General features: G+C 36.4%; 1 protein-coding gene across 1 annotated transcript in view; it reads left to right on the top strand.

Moving 5' to 3' along the window:
• Nucleotides 1–18,198, top strand: part of DCC (DCC netrin 1 receptor) — a 1,450,760-nt gene that overhangs the window by 1,023,384 nt on the left and 409,178 nt on the right. The window contains exon 9 of the mRNA XM_043979362.1: nt 17,001–17,155. Coding sequence (XP_043835297.1) covers nt 17,001–17,155 — 155 coding nt within the window. The remainder of the gene's footprint in view (nt 1–17,000; nt 17,156–18,198) is intronic.

Raw genomic sequence — 18,198 nt, 5'->3', positions numbered from 1 at the left:
ATGAGGAAGTTAAAAAAAAAATAGAACTCTTGAATGGTGGAAAGGACCAGGGATTTGGAGTCAGATGAATTGATTTTGAATCTCAGCTTTGGTATTTACTAAAAGTGACTGAGAAGGTCATCTTCTCTCTGGGCCTCTATTTTCCTTATTTGAATAATAAATGAGAGTGTTAGCATCAATGATCTAAATGGTCCTTTCTTTTTTTTTGTTTTTGTTTTGGTTTTGGGTTTTTTTGTGGGGCAATGGGGGTTAAGTGACTTGCCCAGGATCACACCGCTAGTAAGTGTCAAGTGTCTGAGGCCAGATTTGAACTCAGGTACTCCTGAATCCAGGGCCAACGCTTTAACCACTGCACCATCTAGCTGCCCCTTAAAAGGTTCTTTCTAACTGTAAAATTATATGGTATTGTGAAATACTACTTTCTATTAATGGGTCATGAGTATATGATGGGATTCATGGTGGTGTCCACAAGCCAAAAATGATAATATTAAGAAACATATTGTGATCATAATAGCACTGGTAAAAATCTAAATGCATATAACATTTCAATACCCTGACTAATAGTTATCAGGAATTTCAGGGGTCTCTATTAGTGTTATCCATTCTAGGACCTATTCACAACAGGATATTCTTGAGGGCAGCTAGGTGGCACAGTGGATAAAGCACTGGACCTGGATTCAGAAGGACCTGAGTTCAAATTTGGCTTCAGACACTTGACACTTACTAGCTGTGTGATCCTGGGCAAGTCACTTAACTCTCATTGCCCCACAAAAAAATGGGATATTCATACCTCCAAATGAGTTATACTCAGTGGTGTGCTTGTAAATGATTAACACCTAGCTCTGCAGAAAAAATACACTCCAAACAATTTTAGGTTTCATCTGTATTACGTAATATATAAACTCCATTACTTTCTTAAGTCTAGACAACCATAAAGCAATTAATCAAGTAAACCATGTCCTGAATTATAGTGTTTGTCATTTTTCCAAGGTATAAATGCTCACATGGAAATTCAACAACTGGCTCTTGTGAGCTGCTTAAAGCTGGCTTCAACACATTCCTGAATACACTCTTAGAATCATAGGCTCTTAGAGATGAAAAGGAAAATAAGACCTCATAGAGTCTAGCCTACCAAGTAAACAGGTATTTCATAAGTACCTACTATGTTCCAGTTACTGCAAAGAATCATCTAGCTCCCTAATATCTCATGAGAATGTTTCCCAGCTATAGTTTCAAAGCAAATATTTCATATAGTCCTTATATCTAATGGATTCAAAATGGTATTTAATGATATTGGACATTGGGGATTCTCTATAAAAGGAACTAGTTGGCAGTTTCCAAGAAAAGGAAACTTAAAATGTAGAGACACAAAAGACCTTAGAGATAATCCAATCCAAACACCTGATTTTATAGATTATGAAACTGAGAGCTAAAGAGATAAACTAGAATAGACTTCAGAGGCCATCTAGATGAACTCCTTCAGTTTACAGAGGGGGAAATTGAGGCTCAGAAAGGTGAAGTGACTTGTCCAAGGTCATACAGGGAGTACACATAAGAGGGAGGCCTTGAACCTAGGTCCTCTAACTCAAGATTCAGTGCTTTCTCCTGTATCACATTCACTTATGGCCTCATAAAAAGTAAATGGATTTGGCAGCTAGGTGGTGCAGTGGATAGAGCACCAGCCCTGAATTCAGGAGGACCTGAGTTCAAATCCGGCCTCAGACACTTAACACTTACTAGCTGTGTGACCCTGGGCAAGTCACTTAACCCCAATTGCCTCACCAAAAAAAAAAAAAAAAGTAAATGGTACAGTTAAGATGAGAACCCAATTGTCCTGATTTACAGTGTAAGACTCCTGTTTACTCAAGTGTACTGAAGGGGTTTTTTTGTATGTATTCATGAGGGCAGATCCATTCCCAACCTATTGAATCAATACCTTTTAGCCTAGCAAATCAATCTTTGTTTAATTCGTGGTAGTAGGATTAGAATGACTGATAATTCTATGTCATCATTAATCAAAAGTTATGGTCAGAAAGAGTACTTTCTAAAACTCAGGTATGGAATTAACGTAGTGACTTGAATGTTCAGAATATATATATGTGTGTGTGTGTATATATATAATGTTTGGGAGATTATAGCATACTCACTCTTTAGGAAAATAAATTATTATAGTATATTATAGTATCTGTTTTCTTATTGGCCTTCTTCTACCCCCACAGAAAAATATTCAATGTTACGTCCCTCCTCCATGAAAACTTTCCAGCCTGTACCAAGCATCTTCCCCTCAGCTAAACTTGTGGCTCTTATCTAAACCATTAATTTCATCATTTACCATCTGTTACATGATTGCTTTTTAAAATAATGTTGTGTTTAATGTTATATACCCTCCATTCTCTAATACTTCAATAATCCATGATTATGCTTGTATTGTATGTACCCCCCTTTTTTTTTTTACTTAAGAAGATAACCCTCATGAATTACTATGATCAACAACACTCATTACCCAATGGCTAATTTTTTGGTTATGAACCTCTTGAACTTGACATATGTATACCCTATAACCAGACTCATATTCAAAGCCTTTCTACCTTGCAGAACTTGTACTCCCATAGCTTTTAAGAACCCAAGATCACCTCTGAATCACAAAGAAGCATTATAATAGGATTGTGGTAAAGTAGTTACATAGATCTCTCTCTCTCTCTCTCTCTCTCTCTCTCTCTCTCTCTCTCTCTCTATATATATATATATATATATATATATATATATATATATATATATATATATATATATATATATCCCTTATCTATTCCTCCTACCCTATTGTTTAAGATAAACCATGATCCAGAGCTTACAATTGAAAAATTACTTAAGTTGCTAACTATGTATTCTTAGTCAAGATTCTCCTTTGTTATTTGGCTTCCATTTCTAGAAATTCAACTAGATTGTAATCCCCTTAGGGAATAAACTTTGTTTTCTGAAGAATGTTCCAAAAAAAACTAAGACTTTTGGGACATCTTGTACTTTTTATGTTCCATAAAACTGCTCTGTAGTTTAAGGCTCAGGGAAATACAGAACTGCAGTTTAGAAGGAACCTCAAAGCCCATCAAGTACAATGCATATTTGGTGACCAACATTTTCTACAATCTCTTTAGTAAGTGATTATCCACCTTTCATTTAAAAACCTCAAAGAAACTTAACTTCTGAAGCATTCCACTTCATTTCTGGATATCTCTTCATTTTTAGGAAGATTCCCCTTAATCTGCTTTTGTGAAACTTGATTTTTTTCTCATTCTAATTCTTCCCTCCAGAGACAAGAACCATTGTCGTGCTTTTTTTTCCCATAGAGTAACCTTTTAAAAACTTGAAGAGAGATCAATTGTTCTCTCCCTCTCTCTCTTTTTTTTGATGATATAGCCTTGGATCCGTCAAATGCATATCAAGATCTCTCATCATACTGGTCACACTATTCAAAATGTTATACAGATGCTCAAGTATGGTACCTGTGAAAAGAATATTCTAGATATTGTTTGAGCAGAATATAATTCAGTAAGAATATCACCTTTAATTAATGTGGCTAATATATTATCTTTTGGATAATATTATGCACTGTTAGCTCATGTTGAGTTTGTAAGCCAAAATATATGCAAATCTTTAAATATTATTTTAATAAAGTACTCCTAGTTTACCTTTTCCATCTTGCAATAATGAATTCATATTTCAATCTGTGTAGAACTTTGCATTTATCTCTATTATGTTTCATCTTTATGGATGTGGCCCATTGTTCTAGAATATTTATACATTTTTGCATCCTTACTCTTTCATCCAATGTGTTAGGTGTTTAATTATATCTGCCTATTAGTTCTATGTTATCTGAAATGTTTATAAGCATGCCATCTATTCTTCTTCCCACATCATTGATAAAAATGGGAAGCAACATAGAACCAAAATCAGATCTACTAGAAACACCATTTTTCAGGCCTGGTGAGACATTTCTTATCTTTTTTTAAAATTTCCAGTGCCTAGTACATTGTTTTATTAGAAATCTCCCTATCTTAAAATGTTATACAGGTTTTGTTTAAATATTGATCCTTCCATAGAACATAAGTTCTTTGAAGGCAGTGAGTTAATTATTCATTTTGTCTTTGAATCCATAGTACCCCAAACAATGTCTTGTACAAAGAAGTCACCTAATAAATATTCATAGAAATTAATTGCATACATTAGACCCTTAATAGATATTGGACTTTACCTTCATTTAGTCCAGAGATGTCAAACATGTGCCCAGCAACACTCCCCAGTCCTGCCATAATGCAGATTAAAATGAAATCCAGAAGTGTTAAATAACATAAATATATATACAACAGAACATAATGTTAACATGTTTTATAAGTTGATATACAGCTTCAGGAATTCTTATGTGTAGTTTAGTGGCCCCATTTGTATTTTAGTTTGACACCAATGATCTAGCTCAAATCTCTAACTTGCCCATAAGAAAAAAATGAGATTTCTCTGAGTCTACTAAATGTGGTCAAAAATAGAAATTAGGTTAGTTCCCATGTCATATTCTTGATAAAGGGTTTTTTTCTAATTATGCACAAACTACTAATTTAACAATGTACATTTTAGTATTTTACCAGAAATTGAAGTTCATTGGTTTATAGTTTGTAGACTCTTCTTTTCCCCTTTTTGAAATCTGGACACATGCCCTTTTCCAGTCCCCTAATTCTTTTTCTACCTAAGATAATCTTTCAAAGATGACTAAAAGAGTTTCATCTATCATATGTACCATTAATTTTAGTAATCTGAGATATAGCTAGTCTAAATCTGGTGATTTGAATCCACGGAAGTCAACTTGATTTTCCCTTATCTCCATACTTATCTTAGGCTAATCATATTTATTTTGTCTTCTCAATTTAAAGAATAATTTTCCTTAGTAGAGGAAAAATAAAAGCAAAATTAGAGTTGAGAAGTTTCACATTCTCTCCATCCTACATGATTGTCCTATCCCTTCTATGATCCTCCTCCTTTCACCAAGATAACTTAATCCCTCCTTTGTAGTTTCTGTAGTGTTCAATGTACTGTGATATTCATTGAATTGTTTTCTATCTCCTCTCCTCTCCCTTCCCTTTCCCTCTCTCTTTCCCCTCCCTCCTTTCTTTTTGCTCTTCCTACCCCCTCTCAGTCTCTCATCAATTGATTCGGAGTATCACTATTCACTCATAAAGACAAAAATTAGCTAGTCACTAAGCTGAGTTTTAAACTCTTAGCACTGGACCAGGCTTGGCCTCACTTGTTTCTAGAATATTTTAACTGATATAATCTGAGGGACTATTCTAAGCAATTGGGGTTAAGTGACTTGCCCAAGGTCACACAGCTAGTAAGTGTCAAGTATCTGAGGTCAGATTTGAATTCAGGTCCTCCTGACTCCAGGGCTAGTACTCTATTTACTGCGCCACATAGCTACCCCACAAGAAAGTACTTGTTAATAAAAACTCTTCCCTACCAATTCCTGAAATTAAACTATTAGCATCTCATTGTCTTTGGTACTTTCTCTTTTTTACAATACTAATTCTTCTGGTCACACAGTAAGTCCCTAGTAAGTTAAGGAGAATGAATTTAATCATATTTTTCTCCCTTTGGCAGAGGGGATAAAGCCCAGGGAAGGACCAGAGAAAAGAAGCTGCCAATATTGACATTTTGCATAACTCTCTGTTTCTCTAGCTCAGTCTTTCTGTCTCTCTGTCTATGTATGTGTATTCAAATACCAAGTATTGCTTGCTATTATGATACATATGGCATTTTAAAAGAGGAGGGGAAACAATTTTGGTTATTTTTATTTAATATTCCTTTGATGAGTATCATAAATCACATCACTATGGTGGGTCAATAAATTACTGCAAGCAACATCAACCTTCAGTTTGTGTTTTTAGTGAGAATAAGTTAAAAGATAATATCAAATTTGTTGAGAAATCATGATGGCTTTATGAATTCCCTAACTTTTCATGGGGCCCATTAAGTCTTGAAGCCTTTAGTTATAATACTTATTAGCACATTTGTAGAGCTCTTTATCCAATATCTGCAACAGCAATATCAACAAAAAGAAATCTCATGCATTTTAACATTCACCTCAGGTAAGCAGCAAACTTGTCAGGCAATTTACTAAAGCTCTATGAGTTTGTGAATAGCAATAATGCTGTCTGATGGTTAATGATGTCAATAATGCAAGTGTTATCATTTTTATTAAGCCTGCCAGAGTGCTTTCATTTCCTAGGTCAGAGGAGAATGACATCTATAGCCTGAAAAGCCAAAAGCATGAATTCAATGGAGGTTATTGTTTCGCAGATATCAAGTTGTATGTTTAAGGTTTGATTTGTTTTTTTTTTTTTTTGGTTTGGTTTTTTGTCTACTTACTCAAAATCATAAAGCTAGAAGAGACATTGCAGGTTATCAGACAAAGTCATACAAATTTGGAGTGGTTTTCAGATGAATGACACATAGCATCCTTGGGATGGAACATAATGCTTTTTTGATACAGTTAAGCACAGTATCAAAGGGTACGGACAGATGGGACGTGACTAGATCAAAGCATTTTGTCTACCTCAACCTCACCTTCTCCCAAGGCAGCATGAAGGGTGATGCCCTTCCTTGCAGTGAGGTATATTCTACTCCATTAGAAGGCCCAGAACCACTGAGGGCTTGGATTTACATAAGGTTTTCAGGGTCTGCCATGGCAACTGATGTTTAGCTGGTGGAGTAATGCAGTGGGATCAGAGAACCAGGACTAAAAGCAAAGGGAATTTTCAAAGATGAACCACATAAGCCTTTTCTCATTGCACCAAAGGGCTTGGACTATAGAACTGCTCAGAATGACGAAGATGAATTTATAACTGTGTTGCATCAGCAAGAGAGAGTCTCAACAGCAGATTCTAGCTAGAACTGGCTATGATTAAATCTTACATATAGAAACATTTTATAATATGAACCAAGACTGAGGGGCCAAAGATTCCTCTGGCTATTGACCAAGGTATGAGAAAAGGAATGGTTTGCATAAACAAGGCCGTGCAAGTGATGAGTGATACAATGTACTACAACCCCAGTCTCAATATTCCTTCAAGATGCTATCATGAATTTAACCAATGTCCTATGTAGACATGAATGCCTAAAAGAACAGGGAAGGTGTAGTGAATGAGTAAGCCATTATCCTTGGTAGCCCCGTTCTGTGTAGGAGGTTGGAGTGATTTCAAGTCCTGGGGCCATATACTACATTAAAGTCAACATTGCTTGGTTTTTGGTATCTTCTGTGTCTAAATACCCCCATGCAAAATAAGTTCCCCAGGGAATATAGACTTTCCCTCATGTAATACAGGGGAAAACACAGATTTCCTCCCCCCCCCAAAAAAAAACAACACACCAAACTGTTCAGGTAATCATATTCCCCAAGGCAGCTCTGCCACAAATGAAGTCTAACTTGATTATCACTCTCCCTTTTGTCAATATACTCACATATCCCATGATAAGTATTAGGTTAAGGATCCCTGGGCAGGTGAGATGAGGTAAGGGAGGAAAAGTAAGTTATCCCAGGAAGACTCAGTATTCAAGCAATGGTCCGCAGCTATTTAAAGCTTCAGGAAACTCCTCTGATGCCAGTGATTCAATGTGTTTCATCCCTTGGATATATGTGGGATACAATATGAAGCAGTTTTTAAATAAGAAAAATAGAGAAAGAAAAATCAAATATATGAGAATAAGTGTTGAACATTCCTGAGTAAAAAATGGAGGAGGTAGGATATATTAGTTCATAACCTAAGGGCTAATTCCATGGTCAGAGTATACAAAGTGTGGTTGTGGGCACATGTGGAAGCCATTAGAGGAAGGGTCCTTGAAGTTTGTTCCATGCTAGCTATGTAGAAAGAAGGTTGTAGAAAGTTTCAAGCTTTCCTACCTGTGTTAGGTGGCTAGAGAAACTGCAGGTCCTGCATCCCAGTGTTAATTCTAATAGAATGAGTCTAGCATTTGGGGATGAACCTGTGAGAGGCAAGCTATAAATCAGAAATTTAGAACTGAAAAGTTCTTTAGGAGTAACCTAGACTTCATTACACATTTTATAAATCAGAGAACTAAGATCCAGGGAAGTGAAGTGGGAACCTTGAAAGATATGGAAAATGTGATTGGTCCAGTTATGAGACCCTAATAGCCCTTTCATGGAGAGACTGAGAGAATCAATATGTGAAAAGAGAAATAAGAAAAGAAATAAGAAAAAGAGGAGAGGAGACAGAAGAGAGGAGAGGATTCATTTTGAGATAAGCTATGACAGCCTGAATCTGAATATAATTTTTATTAATGGCAATTATGGGTGATTGTGTGTGTAGGTGAATAGAGTCCCACATTAGCCAATCCCATTACATTTCAGAACCTCCATTCCTCATGTGTAAAATGGGTTATCCAACCAACTCACATAGTTGTTTTGAAGAAAGTGCTTTGCAAACATTAGAGAACTACTTAAATACTTACTGTATTGTTTTTCCATTTTGATCACTTAAAGACTATTCAATTGTTGATGATCCTCTTTGAAGTGAGCACAGTGTATTGGGAGGAGGCCTGGAATCTGCTCCAGACTTTGTCATTCATCTGCTTTGTGGCCCAGGCCTAATCACTTTGCCATGCTAATCTTCAGTGTCTTCATCTGTAAACAGTGCAGATAATCACACTTGCCCCAAATTATTTTGAGGAAAATATTTCATGCAATGTGATATAAGTATAAACTTTTATTATTTTGTTATTATGTTGCAAGGTTATCAGGAATAGCAAATGAGATAGTATCTTATATTTGTTAAAGGCTTAATAGGTGTCCAAGGCACTTAAAGCACATTGAAAACATTTCCATTAGGCTGGAACCAATTATCATATTTTGTATAATTATGACTTTAAATAGCATGGATTCAAATACTAGCAACCACTTCAGAAATTCATTATTCACACTCTATGGGACCTAGCTGTAGTTTATATATGAATGATATAAATCATCCTATAATTGCAGTCCCTGCTGAAAAGAACGGATTTAGATGAAAGTACTGATTTAAGTCACTTAACCTCTCTTTGTCTTAGAGGCAACTAGGTAGCTCTGTAGATACAGCATTGGGCCTGGAGTTAGGAAGACCTGAATTCAAATCCTGCCCCATACATTTACTAGGTGTCTGATGACTCTGGCCATGTCACTTAATCCTGTTTGCCTTAATTCACCAGAGAAGGAAATAACAAATCACTCCAGTATTTTTGCCAATAAAATCCCATGCACTGTATTGGTGTGCTTACGCTCCATAGGGTCATGAAGAGTCAGACATGACAGAATGACTGAACAACTGATTCATGACCAAAAGTTTTAAGTACATATTTATGTGTATAATTTTATAAAAAGCAAATCAAATTTGTGATTTTCTTTTTTTTCTGTCTATAGCTACAATATATGAAACCTGTTTAGATTTCTCAGCTTGGGGACTAATACTAGATGCTGCATTATAAAATTTACAAAGATCCTTTCCATCCTTCACTCCCATAACATATAAATATAGCTTTTTCTTACAAAAAAAGAAAGGGACCATTTGGTTCCTCTCTCTTTCCTTTTTATGTCATGGGAACACATGCTCGGAAATTAAGGTTTCTGAGTTATAACTCTTACTCTACCATTAAGTGACTGGTAGGGGCAGCTAAATGGTTCAGTGGATAGAACACTGGCCCCGAAGTTGGAAGGACCTGAATTCAAACCTGACCTCAGACACTTACTAGCTGTGTAACCCTGGGTAAATCACTTAACCCCAATTGCCTTAAACATTTGAGGCTATTTCCAGTCATCCTGACTGACATCTTGTCACTGGACCCAGATGGTGCTGGAGGAAAGAGTGAGGTTGGTGACCTTGCACAGCCCTCCTTCACTTAAATACAATTCACTGCAAGTCATGACATCACACCAACACCATGGTCCTCTTTGAGAACAAAGTACAAACAACAACAGTTAACTGGTAAAGTTATGGACCCCCTTTTCTTATTTGAAGAATAGAACAGGTAACCCATAAAGATCCAGCCAGATCTAAAATTCTAGGACAACAAAAAATCCATACTTTTGGATTATTTGGTAAGATAAGAGTTTTGATTCATTGAACACTGGAAAGGACAATTCCAAGCCAGCTATTCCCATATCTTCCCCCCCCCCCAAATAGACAGCATCAATATTTTACATATTTATCAGAAATACAGGGGCAGCTAGGTTCCACAGTGGATAAAGCACCAGCCCTGGATTCAGGATGACCTGAGTTCAAATCTGGCCTCAGACACTTGACACTTACTAGCTGTGTGACTCTGGGCAAGTCACTTAACCCTCTTTGCCCCACAAAAAAAAAAAAAGAAAGAAAGAAATACAAGGTGCATTTTTCCAGTTCTGTGCCAGTAAACTCTCCATATTTATCTTTATGTTATTCTACCATAGTTATATTCCTATTGCCACTTTTGGAGTGAGAAATAATAGTAGGAATAGTTTTGCTTTGTTTTTTTTTAACTGGCTGCCAAAATCATGTCCATTAAAAAAATTAATATCATTCTCTTCACAACAAGGAATATTAACATGCTTTTTTTCCACTTCTAAGCAACTAATTAGGTGTTTGACACTTTATGACAGCATTTGTTACCTTAGGGGTTCCAAGGAACAGTTGTAATTACATTTTAACACCCCTGGTATTTATGCAAGATTATATACATCCATTTTTTTCAAAAATCTTTATTGAAAACTGCTACAAAGGATCCATGGTGAAGCTGTCTCTTGTTTAACATATAAACTCAGATTTCTTCACAAGAGTATAAAAATCTGAATCTCAAAATGTCAAGGGGAGTTGAGGATAATTCGATTTATTTTTGATTCAATGTCATTTATTCTGGACACAGGGGCATGGGTACCAACCTGTGATATAGCATTACCTGTTTCATTCTGTGCTACCTCAAAAAGCAAATCTAATCAAGGCAAACTAGTGTAATGAAGAAAACACTGAACTAGGAGTTGGGTAACACATATTCTAGTCTCAGCTCTGCCACTAATTAGCTGTGTGACCTTGGGCAAATCATTCCACCTCTATGGGATACAGCTTTCTCTCTTATTAAATGAGATTGGGTTTGACGCTCACTAAAATCCTTTACAGACCTAATATTCCATGAGTTTGTCAAGGACTTTGGGAAAACTTTTCAAGCTAGTGGCATCCTCATTACTCTACCCTTATTTCTATCAGGTGAAAATGGGAGTACTTGTTTGATTATGCTGATCCTGCTGCAGTAGCTGATCTGTTATTGTACAGACATTTTTCAGTCATGTCTGATTCTCTGTGACCCCATTTTTGGGAGTTTTCTTAGTAGAGATACTGGAGTGGTTTGCCATTTCCTTCTCCAGATCATTTTACAGATGTGGAAATTGAGACATACAAGGTTAAATGACTTACCCAGGGTCACACAACTAGTAAGTGTTTGAGGCCATTTTTGAACTCCGGTAAATGAGTCTTTCTGACTCCAAGCCCAGCACCCTATCCACTGTGCCACCTAGCTGCCACAATAATGATAAAAGCTACCATTTAAATAGTGCTTGGTATATGGAGATATTTCGCTAAGCACTTTACAACTATTATTTTGTTTAATCCTCAGAACAAGCCTGTCTAGTAGATATTATGATTATGCCCATTTTACAGATAAGGAAACTGAGGCAAAAAGAGTTAAGTAACTTTCCCAGATTCACACGGTATCTTAGGTCAGATTTGAACTGGTATCTTCCTGACCCCAGACCCAGTGCTCCATCCACTCTGTGACCTAGCTGTTCCATGACACCAATTATTCTTTCCTGAAGACATTCAAAAGATATGCCCAAAGCAAATAGAAACCAAAACTCTGAGGAGTAAATTCTATTGTATGCATCAACTCAAATTTTGGTTTCTCTTTGAGACAGCAGAAAGAAAAACTGTATACAACCCCTGCAGTTAACAGTAGCATTGGTGTTGAGGGGTGTGTGTGTGTGTGTGTGTGTGTGTGTGTGTGTGTGTGTGTGTGTGTGTGTGTTTGTGTGTGTGTGTGTGTGTGTGTGTTGCAGAATGCGTATCTTGGGTAAGAAATATATTCATTTCTTTAAACTTTGCAGTGGATGGGATCTCTACTACGTAGTTGAGGTATCTGGGCACCTCTCCTCACTGTCTTCAATCTAAACCATCAAATAAGAGTCAGGGAGGAAAGGAGTGAAAGAATGAGGTTTTGCAGGGCAAGGTATCTCCTGCTCCAGGCCATTAATCTGAGCTCTCAGGAAATGAAGGCTAATTATGTCTTCAGAATCATAGAAGAGAACATTAGTAAGAGTCAGAGATCTCCAGTTCCTGCTGCTTTGCCAGGAAAAGGCAAGCACTCAGTGACAGGTAGAACACCCCAAACACAGTAATTGGATGAAATGATGAAATCCATTGTAGCTAAAATGCAGTTCTTTCTTAGGAACAAAATATTCTATCTGCTGGGCTACAGGGTCGTGCTGAATAAAGAGTGAGCATACAAGGGAGAGAAAGAGCATCCCTAATTACTAACAATTTAAATAGAAATATTATGGAGCAGAGCATACCTACAGCTAGGACCAGGGAAAGATAGAAAACAAGCTCAGTACTCTCCAATGGAAAACACCAATTGTCTTTATTTGGTGGAATATTTGTTTCTCACTACCAGGTGAACAAAAAAATGCTTCAGAGCTTATTCCGCAGAGCTGAGCTACAAAGGACAATTTAAGAGGCACAGAGATGCCCTCCCACAATGCATAGGGATATGTCACCGTGGACAGAAGGCTCTTCCTTCAGTGGAGCCTGAGGAAAAAGTCCAAAGAGAATAAATTGCAAACACCAACCTAGAGACAAATGAAGACATCAGATATCATGAAGGAACTGTTGAACTGGAAGAAGAAACTCTCCCCCTCCATACAATTGGTACTATTACCTCTTATCAGAACCCACTCAGCAGCTCTGTGGATTGAGGATCCTTTTTGTTTAACTTATCTCGACAAAGTGAATCTGATAGGAAATACCAATAAAAAGCTTCTGACAGAGCCATAACTCACTGAAAATTATTTTGGTGAGACTTTTCCTGATGGTGGTGGTTTGCCTGTCTTCCTTCCTCAATGCTCTACAATCTTTTGGAGGGAAGTTCTAGCATCAATTTTCCAAGATACTATGAAGTTGTATCACCTTGGCATAAATTGGATGTTGCTAGAATTCAATGGAGTTTCAAAGAGAAGGACCTTAGACATCTTCAAATCCAACTCCATGATTTTACAGATGAGACAACCACAATCTAAGGAAATTAAATGACATGTCCAAGGCCATGCAGATAGAAAATAGCTATACCGGGATTAGAACCCAGTTCCTCTGATTCCAAATCTGAACAATGTTCCTACTGCAATGAATTTCTTTCAAGGGATAAAGTTAGAAAGATAATACTAAAGAATTAAATTGGGAAAGGAAAAGGAATTATCTTGATGTTGTATCACTGTGATATAATAGGAATACTTCTACAAAATTGTGTAAATTGAATTTTCCTATATCATATCATTATTCTAAATCACCAGGATGGTATTTTAAAAGAAACCTAATGACTAATGCTCTTATAACCACAGGTTGTTTTTAAGAAGCAGCTTGACATCATGGAAAGGGCACTGGATTTTGAGTCTAGAGGACCCCTTACTTTGTGTGACATTTGACAAGTCAGGAAATTCTGGGTTTCCATTTCTTCAGCTGTTAAATGAGAAAGTCTAATTATGTAATTCCCAGGGTCAAACAATATTCATTTAGGATGTTCCTACTGTGTGTCAGGAACTGTGATGAATACTAAAGATGCAAAATTTTTAAAAAGTGAGACAGTCACTACCCTCAAGGAACTTATGCTTCACAGGGAAGATATGACATGATTTTTGATGACACAATACAAAGTATATAAAAAAAAATATCCAGGGGCAGCTCGGTGGTACAGTAGATAAAGCACAGGTCCTGGATTCAGGAGAACCTGAGTTCAAATCTGGACTCAGATCCTTGACAGTTAACTAGCCGTGTGACCCTGGGCAAGTCACTTAACCCTCATTGCCCCACAAAATAAAATAAAATAAAATAAAAATAAATATCCAGTGATATATCCAGAGAGCACTGACCACAGAGGGAAGGCTTCTTGAAAGGGTTGAGTTTTTTTTAAATTTTTAAAAAAAGATAAAAGTTCCAAAAGATTGAGGTAAGAAGGGAAGGCATTTCAAGAATTGGGGTGGGACCATACAAAAAGTGGAATCAGATAATGGAATGTCATGTATTCAGAAGTGTAAGTAATCCAACTTTGCTGGAGTATAGAATGTATGCTAAGAGGTACAGTGGATAGAGTGCTGGTCCTAAGTCAGAAAGACTCATGTTCCTGAATTCAAATCTGGCCTTAGACACTTACTATCTGTATGACCCTATGTAAGTCACTTCCCCCTGTTTTTCTCAATTTCCTCATCCATAAAATGATCTGGATAAGGAAATGACAAACCACTCAAGTATCTTTGCCAAGAAAACCTCAAATGGTATTACAAAGAGTTGGGCACTACTGAAATGACTGAATAACAACAACAAAATAGAATGTATGAGTGTGACTGATGTGTAATAAGCATTGAAAGATAGTCCAGATTATGAAAGACTTTAAATGCCAAGCAGAATACTTTATCCTTAACCTAATGTTTGTTGGGGGGTGGGGTGGGATATGTGGGGGAGGTTGAAGAAGAGGTCAGTAAAGTTTCTTGATCAGGGAGTGAAATGGTCAGACCTTCAGCTCTAAATACGATGAACCAATTTGTATTAGAGTTTCATAGTTGTGAATTTATCAGGTAAAGTCACTTTCCCAGGTTTGTGTTTGAAAAACTGATACACCACTTATTCCTAGAGATGCTGTTCTACCATGTAATTTATTCCTTTGCTAGATTATTTTTCTCTACCATGACATTTGTTCTGTCTGATGGGTTTTTATGGACACTCAATATGATTAGTTATTGCTTATGGACTTTGAACACTTAAATATTTTATGAATCTTAGGGATTGACTACCTCAAAAAGTAGCACATGATTGTCAGTGGACCTATGGAAAAATTTCCAGGTAGAGAAAGTTTATTTTATCAGCTTCTTACATATCTGAACCTTGTTTGCCATGCTATTATTTTCTCTCTCCTTTACCCACCACCTAGGTCCTAAGTCCCTCATGCTGTCTTGTTGCTGACCAATGCTCTCCCCACCTTTAGCATTCTACTAAGATTTTCCCTCTTTCAAATTAACCAAAGTAACCTATGCACCAAGATTGACTACCTCTTATAAAAGCTCCCATTTCTACAAAATGACAAATAAAAATAACATAAAAGTCTGACTAAAGTAATCAACACTGGGGCAGCTAAGTGGTGCAGTGGATAGAGCACAGGCCCTGGAATCAGAAGTACCTGAGTTCAAATCCAGCCTCAGATGATTGACACTTACTAGCTGTGTGACCCTGGGCAAGTCACTTAACCCCAATTGCCTCACAAAAAAACAAAATAAAGTAATCAACACTAAGATATCAAAGAACAGAAGTAATATCCTATAATGAGTGGGCTGCTTACCTTCAAGTCAAGAAAATCTGGATTCTGAAACATGATGTCTATTTGACTCTGGGAAAGTCACTTTACCCAATATCCCAGGCAACTCTTTAAGGCTCGAAGTTGAAGTTGAATCTTTGGTTTCATGGAGTCAATGGTCTCTGGATCACTGAGAAATTTTCCTACGAGTAAGCATACAGTGTTCACCAGATTTGGCACCCTGGAACCAGGTTCATGGTGCCCCATGCTAATTATGGCTTTGAAGCTTAATAATGCAAAGTACCTCTAAATGGTGGAATGCATTAGGGAGATATTTTTAAGGGAGAAATGGAGGTGAGAGAAGGCCTTTTCTCTCTTATACCCCTCCAGATAACTCTCAACCCTAAGGTTAGTCCTAAATCCAGCACTTACTAGTTGTATGACCTTGGATGAGCTACTTAAAGGTCTTTAAGCCTTGGTTTGATCCTCTGTAAAACGGGAATAATACTAGATCATCTCAGTTTCAGGGTTTGGCAAGTATCTAATCTGATTACATATTGCATTTTAATATAATATTAGAACATGAAATATTTTAAAATAATATATTTGTTGTACTATTAATATATTGTTTTTCTCTATATAATATGATATAATTATTAGAGACATCTGGAGGGGGAAGGTAGCTTTGGTGGCCACCTAGAAATGTGCCCTAAGATTTGAAGGTCCAAATGTCATTATTTTCCCTTATATAAAAGGATTCTCCTATCTTCAATGGCTGAATTTAAAGATTTAAAGTAATGCAAATCACTAGTACTAGTACATATATAAACTCTTCACCAAAGAAAAATACAGATGCTGAAATAAAAGGAAATGCAATTGTTTGTAACACTGATAAGGCTTAATTTGTGGAATAATCAGAACCTTTATTTGTGTGAATAGCCGGATGTGTACCAAATTCATCTCTCTCTCTCTCTCTCTCTCTCTCTCTCTCTCTCTCTCTCTCTCTCTCTCTCTCTTCCGGATATTCCTTTTTCTTTCAATAACTCTTTGTTTCTTAGAAGTTTTGCACTGGACATTTTAATAAGTCCAAGGAAGAATCTCTAAAATATAGAGCTTATGAATAATATCCCCTAGCCAACCATCTTCCTAAAGCCCCATGGCATTTATCTCTAGGCCCTTCCAGTGAGATAATTTTCCACAGTAAAACTTTGAAATCTTCGAATTATATCCCAAAGTAAGAATTAGGTGAGCAGGTTTTTTGTTTTTGTTTTTGCCTATCTTGCCCACATTATCTTGCAGACATTTTTGCTCTATTTCCCACATTTAAGAAAAAAAAAACTAGTTAAATAGATTAAGTGTAATGTTTCTATGGAATTATTATTTCTCAGGGAGCGAGCATTGAACACATCCCAGCCTGGGTCCCTTCAACTTACAGTGGGAAACCTGAAGCCAGAAGCAACTTACACGTTCCGAGTTGTGGCCTATAATGAACGGGGACCAGGGGAGAGTTCTCAGCCTATTAAGGTGGCCACCCAGCCTGAATGTAAGTATTGACAAGGGACTGGAAATGCAGAGCTGTGTTCCAAAAGCAATTTTTCTTTGCAGGATTCCTAAATTCCCCTTTTGGAGTGTCTTTAACATAAAAAAATAAAATAAAAAGTAAAAGTAAAAAAAAATTAAAGCAACACATTGTAATGCTTACACTCTGATTTGTGACTATGCCCATTTAAATGAAGATTCCATGAACACCATTAATATGTTTATCTCCTTCACTCAGATCATGTTTTTATGACCACATACCCTTACAGAAGTACCTGTTCCCAGCATATTCTCCTGAATATCTACTTCTTTACAAGACAGTTTGTTTTGCCCTTTATATGCTTATTATAATTACTAACCCTTTTCTATCATATAAAAAGGCAGTTTTCTTCATAAAATACTGTGTCTCTATCACCTAGCACAAGGCCTGGTTCCTGGTTGATGCGTAATAAATGTTTATTGAATAAATGAATAAATCAATGAGATTGTTTATCAACAAGATATATAATTAATAAGATCATACAGCAAACACTTGTTAGAGATTTCAGTCATTAGGCACTACAGTTTATCACCCAACAAATTCTCACTTAAAAAACCAAAAACCAAAAACCAAAAAAACTACTGTTTGAAAGAACAAGGCTTTATTAAACCATCCATTCATCTAGAGTCTATGTGTTCTATCCCTCTATTTAATTTAGATTAGCACATGATAAATCTCCACAGACATCTTCACTGGGTTATAATTTAATATCATACCCTCTTCCTTTGTGAAGAGTGAATATTTGAAATGCTCATTTGAATATTTCAGTTATTTTGTAAAAACATAGTTGAAAATATAGTCCATTGTATCATCCAATATTCTGTATATGAGGAACCATGTGAAAAACATTGCATTTAATTCTAGACATATGTGTATGAATCTTTCATAAGAAAATGAAATCCATGTATATTTGTTTATTCTTTTTTACCCTGACCTGGAAACTTAACCATCTAGTTCACTGCAATTTGTATTAATCACCTGGCTCTATCAACTGACTGTTTTCTTTT

The sequence above is a fragment of the Dromiciops gliroides genome, chromosome 1, assembly GCF_019393635.1.
Source record: "Dromiciops gliroides isolate mDroGli1 chromosome 1, mDroGli1.pri, whole genome shotgun sequence".
NCBI classification, from domain to species: Eukaryota; Metazoa; Chordata; class Mammalia; order Microbiotheria; family Microbiotheriidae; genus Dromiciops; species Dromiciops gliroides.
Note: the sequence above shows the minus strand (reverse complement) of the source record. Positions and strands in the feature narration are given on the sequence as shown.